General features: G+C 41.6%; 1 protein-coding gene across 2 annotated transcripts in view; it reads right to left on the bottom strand.

The window, feature by feature from the left end:
• Positions 1–15,895, bottom strand: part of LOC122806681 (opioid growth factor receptor-like protein 1) — a 575,270-nt gene that overhangs the window by 416,673 nt on the left and 142,702 nt on the right. For both annotated transcript variants that reach the window (XM_044077305.1, XM_044077312.1), the window contains exon 2: positions 6,082–6,168. In XM_044077305.1, coding sequence (XP_043933240.1) covers positions 6,082–6,168 — 87 coding nt within the window. The remainder of the gene's footprint in view (positions 1–6,081; positions 6,169–15,895) is intronic.

Below are 15,895 nucleotides of genomic sequence, written 5' to 3'. Positions count from 1 at the left end.
GTGGCCTTTTTGAGGGAGCATGTGCCCTGGACTGTCTTTCCCAAAAATGTTGCCCCACCCCATATGGAAAGCGTTCGTGGCAACTATGGCCTTGGGGTGAGGGAAAATAAAGAGATGACATTCCATTATCTGATCAGAGTAAATCCACCAAAGGAGAAAAATTTTGCATACCTGAGTTATTTTGATTTGGGTGGACAAAGGCTGGTGAAGAACAGACCACTGATTCACTAGAATCCACTGAAGAATTGTCATGTGAACCAATACTATTGCAGCAGACATTGACCCCAGTGCCTGAAGGATCAATCCAGCTAAGAGAGGAGAATTTTGGATTATCTTTTTGACATGAAATCATATGGTTTGTACCCTTGGTAAAGGAAGGGAAGCTGTCCGGGATACTGTGTGGAACAATGGTCTGATTAACTACAATATGTGAAATGGTTCTAGTTGAGACTTGTTGCAATTGATAGCAATTGCCAGGTGAGAGCATAACGGGAGTACCTAATCTTGTGCTTTGATCAGATGATGCCTGGTCGGAGCAGTTATGAGCCAGACATCTAAGTAAGAAAACACCCAGAATCCTTGCAGTCTCAAGTGAGCTGCCACTACTGCCATGCATCTGGTGAACATCCACTGGACTGTGTTGGGACCAAAGGGCAGAGCTCTGAACTGATAGTGACTGGCTCCCAGCCAGAAGCATAGGAATCCTCCGGATCATCTGTCCATTTTTATATGATAAATCTTCAGGATGTATATTATCAAGCGCATCCAGTCATCCTTGTGCAGCAAAGGCACAATGGACTTTGAACCGTGACCATCCGGAACTTGGCATACTGAACTGACTTCTTCAGATTGCTGGGATCCAAAACTGGTCTCCAATCCCCAGTCTTCTTTGGCACAAAACAGAATCATGAGTAAGTTCCGGGCTCTTTTTGGTCTTGGGGACCTCTTGGATGATTCTTTTTCTAGCAGCTTTTTTTATTTCTAGCACTACTGCTTTTCTCTTACTGGGTGGAACACTGGGAATTCTGTTTACTGTCAAGGAGGGGGGTAGGGAAAAGGGCATTATATAACCCGGGACCTTCCGAACCACATTTTTCAACTACCTCATTGATTCCTAGAAAAGGTCCTTTGAAAAAAGTCACAAAATATACGCCGACAGCAGACAGGGTTTTACCTTCCTGCTCACACCTGGACAGTGTGCCTAACTTTGGGGTCAAACAAAGAACTGATGTCAAAGGGAGCATTGATGAAGGAAGACTTGAAGGGTTCAGCGAAATCACACAGGCGCATCCAGGCACATCTCCTAATGAAAATGCCTGAACCCTCTGCCCCTGAGGTACCTTCAGTTGCATGCAAGATGAGCCTCATGGATGAATTTGAAATAGACTGTAGGAGTCGGACTAGAGCTGTCCAGCACCGAGGCTCCAAGGGGCAGAGATGGCTATGACAACCTTGGAGTTGACTCTCAACACTTCGGATCCAGCAGAGACACTACAGCTCTGAGAGTTATCCGGCTCCAACATGCTCGGAGCCAGTCCACTCAGAGATGGTGTCGCCATAGAAGACATGATGATCTTCAGATCCTACAAGGACAGATCATGGATTCTCGAATCCAACTGCTCCCAAATGGTCAGATCTGAAGTTTTTGTCATAGTCTTTGGATCCTAAGTAGTCAGACCACAGAATTTCTTCTTCAAATCTGAAGAGAATGGATACAAAGGTTTTGAAATTTTTTCAGTCAGTTCTGAATTCAGAACTTGCAGGGTCCAGGGAACACTTTCTATCCTCTTTCCTGTTGGATTTTTCGGGGTGTGAACCACAGATGTTCTATAGGAAGATTCTGAAGGGAATACATGTCTCAGAATAAGTTTATATCTATGATCAATAAAGGCCTTAGGGTTAAAAGCCTTACAAATATCACAGGCAGAATACAGATGGGCTGGGCCTAAACAATAAATAATAAAACGCACACAGCACATGCATCTGATCATGGGATTTTATGGCCACAGACCATACATTTTTTTAAATCCAGAGGGTTTCTCATCCATAACTGTCGAACAAATCAAAAGAAAGGAATATTGAAGAATTTTTTTACTATATAGCTAAAAAAAGGAAAAATTTAAATATTACCAACAATGGTACAAAAGGAATTACCTCAAAATATAAGGGGAAAAAAGAAAATACCAGCTATAGTATTTTAGAGATACACTAAGAAGTGGAGGAAGGGGAAAGGGGGATATGTAGGAAAAAAAAACTTCTGTAAGAGAAAAGTAAATAGATAAAGATAGAAACTTTTTACTTTTACTCAAAAAATGTGCTGCTGCTTGAGAGCTAACAGTGACTACGACTATGTCCATACGTGAAGGTAGCAAACAAGATCTGAAGTATAGTAGGGGACTAGTGTATTATGGGTAAGGGAAGTGCTTGAGAGCGTCAGTGTTCCACGACCTGGAAAAAGCGGCCTAGTCATATCAAAAGGATGGATCCGAACCAATTTGTTGAGGAATGAATGAAAATGACATCATCAATCTATGTATAATAATGTGAAATGTGACAGAATGAAAACTGGTGTGAAGATGTAACAAAATATAGGGTATAAAGTGGTATGACAAGAGAGGTGTTAGAATCTAGCTAAATCCCTTATGCTTGATTTGGTGAGTACTGCTAAGGGAATGAGTACTGACAGCACAGGATGTGAAGGGAGCATGGAAATGAAGACAGAAACCCAGATGGGAGGCTTAAGAGAGAGGATGCTATAGGTACAATAAAATAAGGAAACTGATTTGTGTGGGTTTAAGGGGGATACTACCAGTTACAAACAAGTATAAACTACAAGGTAAAATAAGACAGTGACTTAAATGGCAGTCTGTGCTAAAAACTGCAGGAGAGACTCTAGGAGTGGTTAAATATGACTGGATGCAAGAATGCAATAGTGTCCTTAGAAATGGATGCAAAGAAGTCAGAAGGTGAAAAGCAGTGGTGAAATAATTGGAGTACTTTGTAAAGAGTGACTGGAGGGTTGGAGGGGAAGATGATTGGCAGGCAGAACTGGCATAATGCTACGTAAATAAAACTGGTGGGTTTGAGGATGGAGCTGACTGGCCAAGAGGATGAAGGAGTGGCTTGTTAACTACAAGAATAAAGATATGGCGTGTGGAAATGGGGATAGAGTAAGCAGCAATGTGAAACTGAGTGAAACGATGGATTGGGCCTAGCAACTAAGAACAGAAAGAGAAGAGACGTAAGGTTAGGTTTAGCTGAAGAAAGCCTGTGCAGTCAAGGTGAAATGATGGAAATGAACAAAACTGAGCATGAAAAGACCAGTAGATGAGTAACAGAAAGGTGAGCTGTGATGAGTAACAGAAAGGTGAGCTGTACTGAGATGCAAGAAGAAGTGTACAGTACAGTGCCTGGAAAGGAAGATGGAAAGTGTCAAACAAGTGAGTAGCAGAATGCTGAACTTTACTGACGAGATTATATCTAAACATGGAGACATGACATTCCACTTCTAGGGAAGGCCGGAGTGCTTGCCCACAGGATACAGAGGACTGCAGTGAGAGTGGAAACACTAATCAGAGTACCTGGAAGAGAAGATATTCAAAAAATTGGTAAACATGACCACAAAGAACAGTACACAGGAGAGAATAAGAAATGGAGAGCATATATAAGACAGTGAAAGGGAGAGAAAAGGGGGCTAGAAAGAATGCAAGTTTTCATGAAATGTAACTTCATTTGCCAAAAAAAAAGCTGATTAGCTGTGAAGCAAAGAGGTAGCACTTCTTTCACTGGGAATGTACTCTTCAAATGATCTGTGCTGTAGCAGTCTAATGTGCAATGAGCGTGTAGGTTCACCTTGGTCCCAAACCTAGCTGAAGAGCTTGAGAGGGATTCCTTATACAAGCAGTGAAGTATATGAGAAAAATAACATAACTGCCTTAATTCAACTACAGAAATTATTTAAAAAAATGAGATAAATGTATTGGCCTTTGTGAAAACAGAAGGCACTTATGACAGAAATCTGTGAAATGTCAGACAAAAGAATGCTGGAGTTAAAGGCTAAATAACCAGGTAAGGCTTCACTGCAGGGGCAGTGAAGGTCAGAATGGGAAAGTATGCAACAGGCCTCCAACATAATTCCAGCACTGTCCTTTAAGAAAACCTAGAAAGCCTACAGAAATACAATGACAATTCTACTCAAGTTAAAGGAATGTGGTTTTGCCATTTAATGAATGACATCTTTACAAATGCAATCTCCATGGACAAATCTAATCCCTGAATATTTCTACATTACTCGCAGTACTGCAAGACCACAGTAGTAACAGCAGTTCTATTTTCACTTTGCAGAGTGCTTGGTTTGTCTGACTGTGCTGTTAGTAAATAAAGTATTGGAAAGTGGAAGGAAAGGGGGTGCATAGGGGCTTTCCCCCAGAAAAGATGCCTTGTTTACATTGTCAGTCACAGTTCTTCCAGGTGAACTGTTAAACTAGACTGACTCGGTCAATTTGTTACCAGCGGATTATGCATCAATTTCTCATACTGCACCCTGTGTTCTACCTGTGAGGTGTGTTACCCTTTGCATGAAATGTTGAGTTCTCGTCTACTAATCTTGGTACAAGTACTGCCCTGTTGGAAGCTTCTGTGTAATCAAAAGAACCAGAAAGATTACCTGCAAACAAGAGAAGACAAATTCTCCTAATAAAACAGATGCATGCAGTTTTCTGGTTGAGCATGTGGGTAAAGGTGCACACTCGACTATCACCCCACATTTAGTCATTTTCTAGTCTTAAGATATGAAACGTGATATAAAAATAGGATTTATTTCTATGTTACTTGTTAAGCTTGGCCAGTCAAACAGCTCATGGAATTAACAACTTTCGAACATTTAGTAAAGGTACAGAGAACTTTTGAAGGCCCAAGAGCAGGTAGGAAAAACAAAGAAGTGTGTTCAGGATTGTAGATAAGTGATTTAGTTCTTGGGAAGAAGATGAAGGGGAAATTGGCCTTAAAGAGCAAGATTCAAGGCCAGAGAATAATGCTGGGGTCCAAGGCTGCTGGTTTTCATGAACACTAAATAAATTCATTTCCAAGAGACAGGTATGAAAGAAGTATGTCATGCAGTCAGTGATTGCCTCATAATCCCAACAGAAGCCCGGCAGGTGCATGCTCATTTGACCTCCTCTACATCCAAAGGTGGTGATCTAGCAATTTTTCATAACAGGATAAAGAACTTGGGAAGGGAACACAATTGAGGACAGTCATGATGGACTTGGAAAGGAAACACTGACGTTGAGAAAATTCTTTAATAATAACAGCAAAGCTTTCGGGACTATACTACAAACATTTCAAAAATCAAAGCAGTTAAATTTAAATAGGAGCCAAACCATCACATGATCGCAGCCAGCCAACCATGCGGTGGAAGCAATTAAATGACTAAATATGTAATGTAATGGTCTCTATTACCAATGCGATGACGAGAAAAGAACTTAGATGGCACAATGTTTCTTTGGCACTGAAAGCAGACACTCTTGCAATGAACGGCTAAGAGAAAAAAGAAAATGCAAGCAGGCAAAGAAACAAGGAAGTTGGGGAGTACATAAAGGATAAGTACTGTTCTTTACAACCCAGAATTATGAATAATACAGTAAACCTGAATAATCATGGTGAAAAAAAATGCTTTACAAGGAAGATTCATATTGAAATGTTACCAGTCAGACAGTATTTCTTTGTTCAATCCTTACATAAGCATGCCAACATACATGTATGTATTTCACCATGACAGCATTCTCAAAGCTTTTAGACAAACCTTTCAGACCCCCTCTACATGACACATTACTTTTTTGTTGTTGTTAATTCGCATTTCCCCAGTTCACACATTTATGTTCTTTCACTCTTAACAGAGAAATAAACTTTATTTATATGTATAAAGAAAAAACATGCAACCAATTAGACAGACAATATTAGAAAAATGGTCTTTATGTTACTCAGAGCACCACTCCTTCACAAAAAAAATTGCAATAGAAATATAAAGTACATATTACACTGTTGCATTATTTAAAATAGCAGAAAAAAATGCAGTCTTACTGGGTACTTGTGCCGATACTTGAACAAATCTTTTGCCGCATAAAAGCTTCTCTTTGGTTTGGGTATAGGCTCAATTGTCCTATCAGTCTGGAACATAAGAAAGAGATGGGTCAGGCTACAACAGTAGCATTTTAAAACTTATAATTTGCATATGTAAGTACACACACATATAGATGCAGACATATAGATAAACAGATAAAAGCTCTATAGGACATTTGTGAATGAAAACACAAACTCACTTCCAAGACGGTAAGTTCTCCTGGAATGTATACCATACAAATGAAGCATGTGTCATCTCCACTAACCACACATACCACATGTAAATAATTTATAGATTACATAAGTTATAACTAAATCACAAAATGTCAATAATTCAAAATGTCAAAAAATAACCTTGTACAAAATTAAATGACTACACAGCAGTGAGACAGAACAGGGATGTGTACATGACAGGGTTGTAATGCAATGCTTTACTTATATTAAAAACACCATCAGTACTGGTATAATTAAGAAAGGCTTGACTGGATTACTTTTACTTATTCATTCACGTATTTGTTGACAAGGATAGAGCATTGATATTATTGGACCATTATCAGGCTCAACCTGGAGTTTATAATCATGAGTACCAAACATAAGCAAAATGTTACTGTGTTATACTTGCATTTCAAGGTATTTACAATGATTGTGCAAAGAAAAAAATATGATGCAGACAATGAATTTGCATTTCAAAGTAAACTATGTACCTTAGAGTGAGGTAAAGCATTTAGACAGAAGGCAGGAGAAAAGAGTTGAGAAGATGGGGGTTAAAAGTATGTGTACGAGCTAGCAAGTGGCTAGGAAAAACAAGACATAACATTTGCTTTTTTTTATTCTTTTTATCTCCCACTGCCTACAAAACTTCAGCCCTCCCTCAATTAAATGATCCAATCTTTCCTCTTGTGAGGGAAAGAACAGTTGTGGGAGGTTCCCATCAAGATTTTTTCTTAATTACTCTTAACCCCCACCCCTGGTGGCTGTCGAGTGTTGCAGTGGTCTACAAAGCCATCCTCATAGTTGTGCACATTTCTACATGTACCTCATGAAGGCTACCAAGCAAATGCAGTCTCCCAGAGTGAAGCACATGACTTGGCTTATCTGCTGCATACCATGTACCATTCTCTGCAATAGCTGCTGGAGAAATGCATAAAGGACACTGGGGGGGGGGGGGGCTAGTGAACCAATGCATCCTCGAGCTTCAGCTTCTGTAGTAGTATCAAGGGAAAAAATGTTGCTGCATTTGGTGCTGACCTGGAATGTGCAGTAGTCAGAACAACGTTTCTCCACCACCTAAATATTGCTGTAGGCATACTTAGGTATCACTCATGAGGCATCAGCAGACACCTGCTCAGCCTATCCACTAGTGAACTGGTTTGACCCAGGATGTAGTCTATAATAACAAAGCACTGTGAGTGGATTGCCTAATCCATTACCCTTACTGCCTTGCGCAAAAGGGGTATAAAGCTGATTCCCCACAGTTTGATGATGGACCATACTACTGTGGTTGTTCGAGTCTATGGAAATTTTGCCTTGTAGAAGGAGGTCCTGGAGTGCCTGTTAAGCTAGGATAAGTTATCCTCATCTCCAAGATGCTTACATGCAATGTGGCCTCTTGTTTCCAAGTCTCAGACAATCAACCTCCAGACACATGGATGACATGTCCATGGTAACTGTGACCAGTGGAAGGGGGAATAAGAAAGGGAAGCTCATGCTGAGGTTGTAGTATCAAAGTCGCCACTGTAGAGGTTTGTGGCAAGTTTAGACAGGTGAATTCTATGCTCCATGGGGGTTCAGTAGCAAAGATAACTGTAACCACAGTGTTCACTAAGATTTTTGCAAAATATATGGACACAGACAGCATAAAGACTGTCACCACCATAACTCTCAATATTGGATGGCTGTCAGGATACAAATCTGAAGTAGCAAACTGATAGACAAATGAATGGACAGAATCCTTTCTGTAGGCAGGCAATCTAGTTTCAGTAATGTCTCCAAATGACAGACAATGAATGTAAGCATCTACAGTGGTTCAATCTGTGATTGTACAGAGCTGACTTGTGAGTTCCAAGGGCAAATATAGTTTAAGCAAATAATTCCTCGCTCATGGTAGGGACTTTAAGGAAGGAGCCAAATGCCCACTTTTCTATATATGGGAAGATTTACTCTAAGCAGTCTCAAGTGAGCTGCAGTTGTTGTCATGAATTTGATGAACATCCTGAGGGTTAGAGCAAGTCCAAAGAGCAGAGCTCTAAATAGGTAGTAGCTGAATCCCACACAACCACTTTGACTGGTTTTCATGGAACCGGTTCAACTTTGTGCAGTTCACACCAGGCTCTTTCTACAAATGAGTCAATCATCCTGTTATGAGGCATGGCTATCAAAGCTGTATATACGGCAGACCAAAGGTTTCTTTAAGGATTTCTTCCTGATGGGAGGGGTGGAGGTTGTAGGCCAAAATTTCCACTGCTGCATTACTTCAACAAATTCCTCAAATCTAGGGTCTTCCTGAGGGAATTGTGGAGTGTGATACTCTCTTACAGAGTCTATGCACCTCCTTTTAAATGTCCTCTTAGCTCTGCAGCGATTTGAAGGAGTCATCCAAAAACTTGGGAAAGGACTCAGTCAGACCTTCAGGGTCTCAGAAGACTTTTCATTACCAGGTTCTGCTGGAATGATGAATGATGCAAAGCTCCAGACTGGATGGATTTGACAGTTGGAGTCAATGTGAAGAGCACCTGTTCGACTACAATGACCATTATGGGGGCCCTTGATGCTTTCATACCTGCAGCCATGGTGATGAGACCAACTCCATCATCTACATCAATGCTAAAACAATGGCATTATGTGTTGGAACCAAAGTTTACACAGAACCAACAGACTCTGTGTTGATCTTGATGCTGATTTGTGGACCTTGAAAACCTTAAGCACAGTCTCTTGGTGCCACAAAAGTCGACATCAGGGCCACAGGTGTCAAAGGCACTGGCGTTAATGGAACACATACTGTTGGTATTACTGAGTACTGCCTGGTGCCTCCATTTGACTCCAATACACCCACAGCCAAAATGCTTAGGGTAGGAGTAGCACATGTGGTGGGAACGGGTCTTTATCTGTTCATCCTTAAAACAAAGGAAGAAGTCAGAACACAGTTCCAACTGGGCCTTGACTGGGTCTTCATCATTTGGTCACAGTTAAAATTTACAGAATGATTCATCACCAATGTAGATGACCTAATCAAATGAACGGAGGAATGCTCTGACTCAAGATATTCTGACAACTAATACTCCAAGGAGAATCTCCCTATTTTTTCCTGGAAATGAGTCAGAAGGTGCCAGGCATATTGGACATTGTGACTCCAATGGGGAGGAAGAATGGCAAGTGTTAAGTTTCCTAAAAAGGATAACACTCCCATTAGGACTTCAGGAGAAAATACCAGTGTTCCTTAGCCTGGATTCCTTCAGTTTTCTTTTCTCCTACTTCTTTTCCTCCTTTGCACAACATTTATTATTCTCCAAGGTGCAGACTACAGCCACTTCCACACACAAAAGAATTTGCTTGGCCATATAAAAAAAAAATTTTTAAACCCAAATCAAGTGGGGGGATTTGCCTCCCACACCCCCCTAACTAAATATACCAACTCAGAGATCGCTCTACATTGGACAAAAGGGCAAATTCAGCATAACGGCCAATCACATTTTTTCCCTGACGAAAAATTCACGGAAGTGGCCATTCACGGTTTTTAGCTTTCGATATTTACAGATCGAGCTTTAAGTATTCAACTACCTAAAGTTCTTATAATATAGACCCCCCATTTATCACTGGTTATAATCTAGACTAAAGTTGGCTGGTTCTATATTACCAAATCGAACGTTTAGGTTTTCAAATACCTAAACAATGAACTGGTAATATCGAAAGCCAAAAACCACAAACGGATGCTTTCATGCAGGGAAAGAATTCCCTTGGCCGTAAAAAAAAAAAATAAAAAATAAACCCAAATGAAGTGGAGGGCTGTGCCCCCCACACCCCCTAACTAAATATACCAACTAGAGATAGCTCTACATTGGACAAAAGGGCAAAATCCACATAATGGCCAAGGGAATTCTTTCCCTGCGTGAAAGCAGCCGTTTGCGGTTTTTGGCTTTCAATATTACCAGTCTGATGTTTAGGTATTCAAAAACGTAAACGTTTGATCTGGTAATATAGACCCAAGTTGGCTATGCCCACAGTAAAGGGGCACATAAAAAAGCTCAGGAGATGCAACAATCCTACAATAAAAATGCTGGACTTCAGAATCTACCCTTAACCATTATGCATTTACCTCATAGCCAGGAGGTACAGGGCTTGACTCTCACTAATGGAAATTATCTAGGCTTAAAATGGTCCATGAGGGCAGCTAGCCTAGTATTTACCTATGAAATATAACCTTGTTTTCAGTGCCCTTAAAGATTTAGGGTTGGTACAATAGTTAAACTGATTACTTCACAAACCCACATGAAGTATTAGTGCCTTCCACGCAGAACACATCATTTGCAAAAATGGCAAGAACCATTTGAAGAGTCTGAACGAATAAATACAGTAAACCAGTAGTGTCCAACCCGCGGCCCTCAGACCTCTTCCATGCGGCCTGCGACCCTTAAATTAAAATGTTACGTTTTTTCCGTTTTTTTTAAATGCTTGCGCCCTTTCGCTGGTGTCCGCATGCGCCAAAGCACCCTCCCATTAGTTTTCACGACGATAGATGTATTCGCGGCAAAGAAGAGCTGACTTGTGTCCTTTAGCTGTTGTGCACATGCGCAAAAAGCACCCTTCCATTCGTTTTCGCGCCGATAGATGCATTCGCGGCAAAGAAGAGCTGAAGGAAGATGAGACCATTGCGCCGAAGAAAAGCTGACAGAGAGAGAGAGAGAGAGGGATTTGTCATTTTTACACCAACTACCACACCAGGTAAGCTAAGAAATTCGGGAGGAAATAAGAAAAGTGGTCCAGTGTCTAGTCTTAAGCTACCTAGTAGTCATGCAGGAATTCTTCTGTTTCTTCTCTTTGCCTGACCATTTGCTTCATGTATGCTTGAAGTATTCCATCAAATTTCGAAGCAAACCTTCAACAGTTTTAAAAATATTTTTAATCTCTGCTACATTTAATCTAGGTCTTTGGGCCCTATGCCTGCAGACCATGAAGCCTCCCTGTACTGCACTTCAGCTTATCCATTTCCTAATACTGGGGAGTTACCTACCAGAAATACAAAGGTGCAATCCATATGGGGGACATCATAGAGGTAACCTTGAGGATTCTTTGTATGCTGATAGACATCCTGGATATAAGGATACATGTAATGACCCTAACATCATCTTCTGTGTTGGGGTACAAGCTACTCTTTTCACAGTGAAAGTTGACCATGCCTTTCCCTAACATGTGCACACTTGCATACTCTCACTGTGAAGGCTAGCCCTAGCCAGTGGACTGGAGAAACAAAAGCACATATGCCTCACTACCTATTCTCTGAGGCATTACCCTGCCATCTTTCCCAGGATAAGTATGCCCATACTGTTTTGCAAATTCTGTCAAGCTCCGAATCTGCTAATTGAACTTGGCACATGGGTCATAGCCTTCTGTGTCACAACAGCTGGCTAATCTCAACACTTTTATAGTTTCTAGGTACAGGTTGTGTTAACCCCATGACCACCTTTGTGCATTTGTCTGCTCATTCCTTCCTTATAATACTGGGATTTTACCATACAATTCCTTTCTTCGTTTATCAGCTGAAAGACCGTACCTTTGCAGTTACATGATTCAGAAAACAAATTGAAAATTCTCTTTTTATTGTATTTTTAATTGTTCTAATACCTAGCTGTACAGATTGACTGAAGGAGGCATCTGACTTCATTAGCCATTACACATGCATCCCAAGCTGACAATATTGTAGCGGATCAGGCAAAATAGGACAAATCATATTTTTCTTTCAATATACATATTCATTCAGTACTCTTCAGTACCAGAGAACTTAGCACTTCAAATCAGAAACCACTATTTTAGAGCCATTACTGTGATAGCTTGTTTGCAAAAGTACAGTTTTGTACCTACCATAAATGTAGATGTCCGAACAGGATAGCATCTGCAGTCCTAACAAATGGGTTGTCCTGTCGTCAGGCAGCCCTTCGGTCGGCCGGATTCCAAAGTCTGGGTCTGGCCTCGGCTGGTGTCGCACTTCACCCAACGTCATCTCTGCTGGTCTTCGGGTATAAAGGCATCAGCTGACGCCATTTTCCTCAGTGTTTCTTGCCCCAGATGCCAGTTGCCCTCTTGGAAAACTAAATTTTGGGTAAATGCCAATGTTTCCAAAAAAAAAAAAATAGTAGGCAAACACAAAAAATAAGTATGTATGTACATATATACAAACAAATACACCATAAGAGATCCCCCCCTAGCTAGCTATTAGGAGGGTAAATACCCTAGGAGTACCACAGAGGGGAAGGAGGTTGGGTAATCCTGACTGCAGATGCTATCTTGTTCGGACATCTACATTTATGGTAGGTACAAAACTGTACTATGTCCTTCAAGGATGCATCTGCAGTCCTAACAAATGGGTAGAATACCATAGCCAAACTAGGGGAGGAGGAAGAAGAATTATGGTGTAGTTAGGATCCCTTGCAATACAGCAGTGGCAAACCCTGCTCGGGATCTAGAGTATAGAGGTAAGTTGTAATGCTTGGCAAATGTATGCACGGAGGTCCAAGTAGCCGCCTCAATAATGTCCTTGGTAGCCACTCCTCGTAAGAAAGCTGTGGTAGTGGCTGTAGCCCTTGTAGAGTGAGGTCTTATGTTCTGTGGAATTTGCTTTCCATGGTAGGAGTAACAGAATCTTATGCAATTTCCTATCCACTTGGAGATTGTCTGTTTGGAAATTGCTTTTCCTTCCCTTCCTGTTGCATAAGCTACTAGAAGCTGGTCAGTTTTTCTATTGCCCTTGGTTCTGTCCAGGTAGTAGCGCAACTGTCTATGTACATCCAAGGTATGCAGCAGTCTTTCCCCCTGTTCTGTGGATTGGGAAAGAAGGTAGGTAGGTGGATTGCCTGGTTTAGAGACACTCTGGATACCACCTTAGGCATAAATGTAGGATTAGTTCTCATGGACACTCTATCTCGATGGAAGATTAGGAAGGGTTGTACTGCCATTAAGGCCTGTAGTTCCGAAACCCTTCTTGCTGAAGTAATTGCCAGTAGGAAAGCAGTTTTCCAGGATAGGTGTTGAAGATCTGCTGTTGCTGCTGGTTCAAATGGAGGGAGTGTCAATTTTTCTAGCACAAAGTTCAAGTCCCATGCTGGTAATGGTGGTTTCCTAGGAGGTTTTACATTCTTGATTCCTCTGAGGAACTGCCTGAGTAGAGGATGTGAGAAGACAGGGGGATCGAAGCTATATTCTGCAGGAATAGCTGATGCATGTAGTATTTTGATGGAGGAATAGGACAGGCCTGTATGGAGAAGCTCTGCCAAGTACTCCAGGATGTTAGCAATATCTATCTTGGACACATCTTTTCCTCTTTCAGTACTCCAAATGACAAACCTTTTCCATTTTCCTGCATAGTTCCTTCTTGTTGAAGGTCTGCGGGCCTCAAGGATAATGTCTTTAACCCTTTGGGATAAATCTGGGTTAGTTGCTGTTATGTAATGTTCCAGGCAGTCAGTTGCAGAGTTTTTAGGTTTGGATGCATGATGTTGTAGTCGTTCTGAGTTAACATCAAAGGCATCAGGGGTAGTGTCCACATTCTCCCCCGAAACATGCTCCTCAGCAATGGATACCAGTGTTGTCTTGGCCAATTTGGAGCTATCAGAATTATCCTTGCACGTTCCTCTTTGATTTTCAGTAGTACCTTGTGTATCAAAGGAAGAGGTGGAAATGCATATGCTGTCAGGCCTTTCCAACTGAAGGATAGAGAGTCCACCTTCCATGCAAGTGGGTGGCATGTCCTTGTGCAGAATTTCTTGAGCTGGTGATTGAGTGGGGATGCGAATAGGTCTATTTGTGGCATTCCCCATTTCTTTGTGATGGCCTTGAAGATGTCCGGGTGTAGCATCCATTCGTGAGCATCCGAGGTAGTTCTGCTTAGCATGTCTGCTAGGATGTTTTCTTTTCCCGGTACAAATATTGCCTGTAACTGGATGTTGTAGCTCAGAGCCATATTCCATAGGTCCAGAGTCATTCGGCATAGGGGGTATGAATGAGTGCCTCCCTGTTTGTTGATGTACCACATGACTGTGGTGTTGTCTGTCCTTATCATTAAATGGCCTTCTTTGAGGAATGGTCTGAAATTCTGGATTGCTAGTTTTACTGCCAGCATTTCTTTTTGATTTATGTGCAGGTGCAGCTGGTCTGGAGTCCATAATCCTTGTATGCATTTGTCCAGCATGTGTGTCCCCCAACCTAGGTCTGAGGCGTCCGTTGTGATGGTTTGGCTTGCTTGCAATTTGTGGAAGGGCAAGCCTGGGTTTGACTGGCATGCTTGAGCCCACCATAGGAACTCTTGTTTCAGGCATGGGATTAGTGGTATTTCGGTTTCTAAGCTGTGCCTGTGTTGAGACCATAAATTCTTTAGGTACCACTGTAGCTTTCTCATATGCAGTCTGGCATGGGGGACCAGGATTATGCATGATGCCATGAAGCCCAAGGCCTACAGTACTTTCCTTGCTGTTAGTTTGTTCTGCTTTGTTAATGCCAAGAAGTAAAGAGGGAGTTGTTCTTGTTTTTCTGCAGTTAGGAATGCCATCTGTTTTACTGTGTCCAATTCTGCACCCAAGAATGTTCTTGTTTGGGATGGTATCAGTCTTGACTTTTTTAAATTGACTGTGTATCCCAGGGCTTGTAGTAAGCAAATGACTCTTTGTAAGTCTTTTGTCAGCTTGCTTTTGTTGTCCGCTTGTATCAGGCAGTCGTCCAGGTATGGATAAATTTGGATTCCCTGTAGCCTGCAATGAGCGATTACTGATGCTAGGCATTTTGTGAATACTCTGGGCGCAGTAGATAAGCCAAAGGGCAATGCTGAGAATTGATAATGCTCTGATCCTGCAAGAAATCTGAGGTATCTTCTGCAATTTGGTCGTATGGGGACGTGCAGGTATGCCTCCTTGAGATCTAGAGTTATCAGCCAATACTCCTTGCCCAGCATGGGAAGAAGTTGCTGTAGGGTCAGCATTTTGAATACTGGAACAATGATGAATGTGTTTAAGGCGGACAGGTCGAGAATAGGTCTCCAACTTTTCTCTTTTCTTGGTACTAGGAAGAGTCTGGAGTAGAATCCTTTGCCCTGTTCTGTAGGTGGTACCCTTTCCACAGCTCTCATCTTTGTTAATTGAGCTATCTGTTTTAGAGCTTCTGTTTTTTGATTTGGAGGTAGGTTTGGCATTCCTCTTTTTACTGGTAAGGTGTGGAAATGAACCTGTAGCCTTGGTCTATAGTTTGCAAAATCCACTTGTCTCTTGTGATATAGTGCCAATTTTTTGAAAATAAGGCTAACTTTCCGCCTAAGGGTGCTGCTATTTGTTCCCTGGTAGGCGGTGTCAGAGCCAAGTCACTGTGATTGTCCTGTTGCAGTGGCAGTGGTTGTGTCTGTGCCTCGTTGGTTATTGCCTTGCCACTGGCGTCCTCTGTAGGCACTTCCTCTGGATTGATTTCTGCCTCTGGAACGTCTATTCCTGCCTCTCTGAGGTTTAGAGGAGTCTGGAAAGGACCAATTTTTTGAAGGCCAGTTCCTGCTAAACCTTGGGGGCTGAACCTGTAAGAAATCTTT

This window comes from Protopterus annectens, chromosome 1.part1 (assembly GCF_019279795.1).
Source record: "Protopterus annectens isolate FY-2018-M chromosome 1.part1, PAN1.0, whole genome shotgun sequence".
Lineage (NCBI taxonomy): Eukaryota > Metazoa > Chordata > Ceratodontiformes > Protopteridae > Protopterus > Protopterus annectens.
Note: the sequence above shows the minus strand (reverse complement) of the source record. Positions and strands in the feature narration are given on the sequence as shown.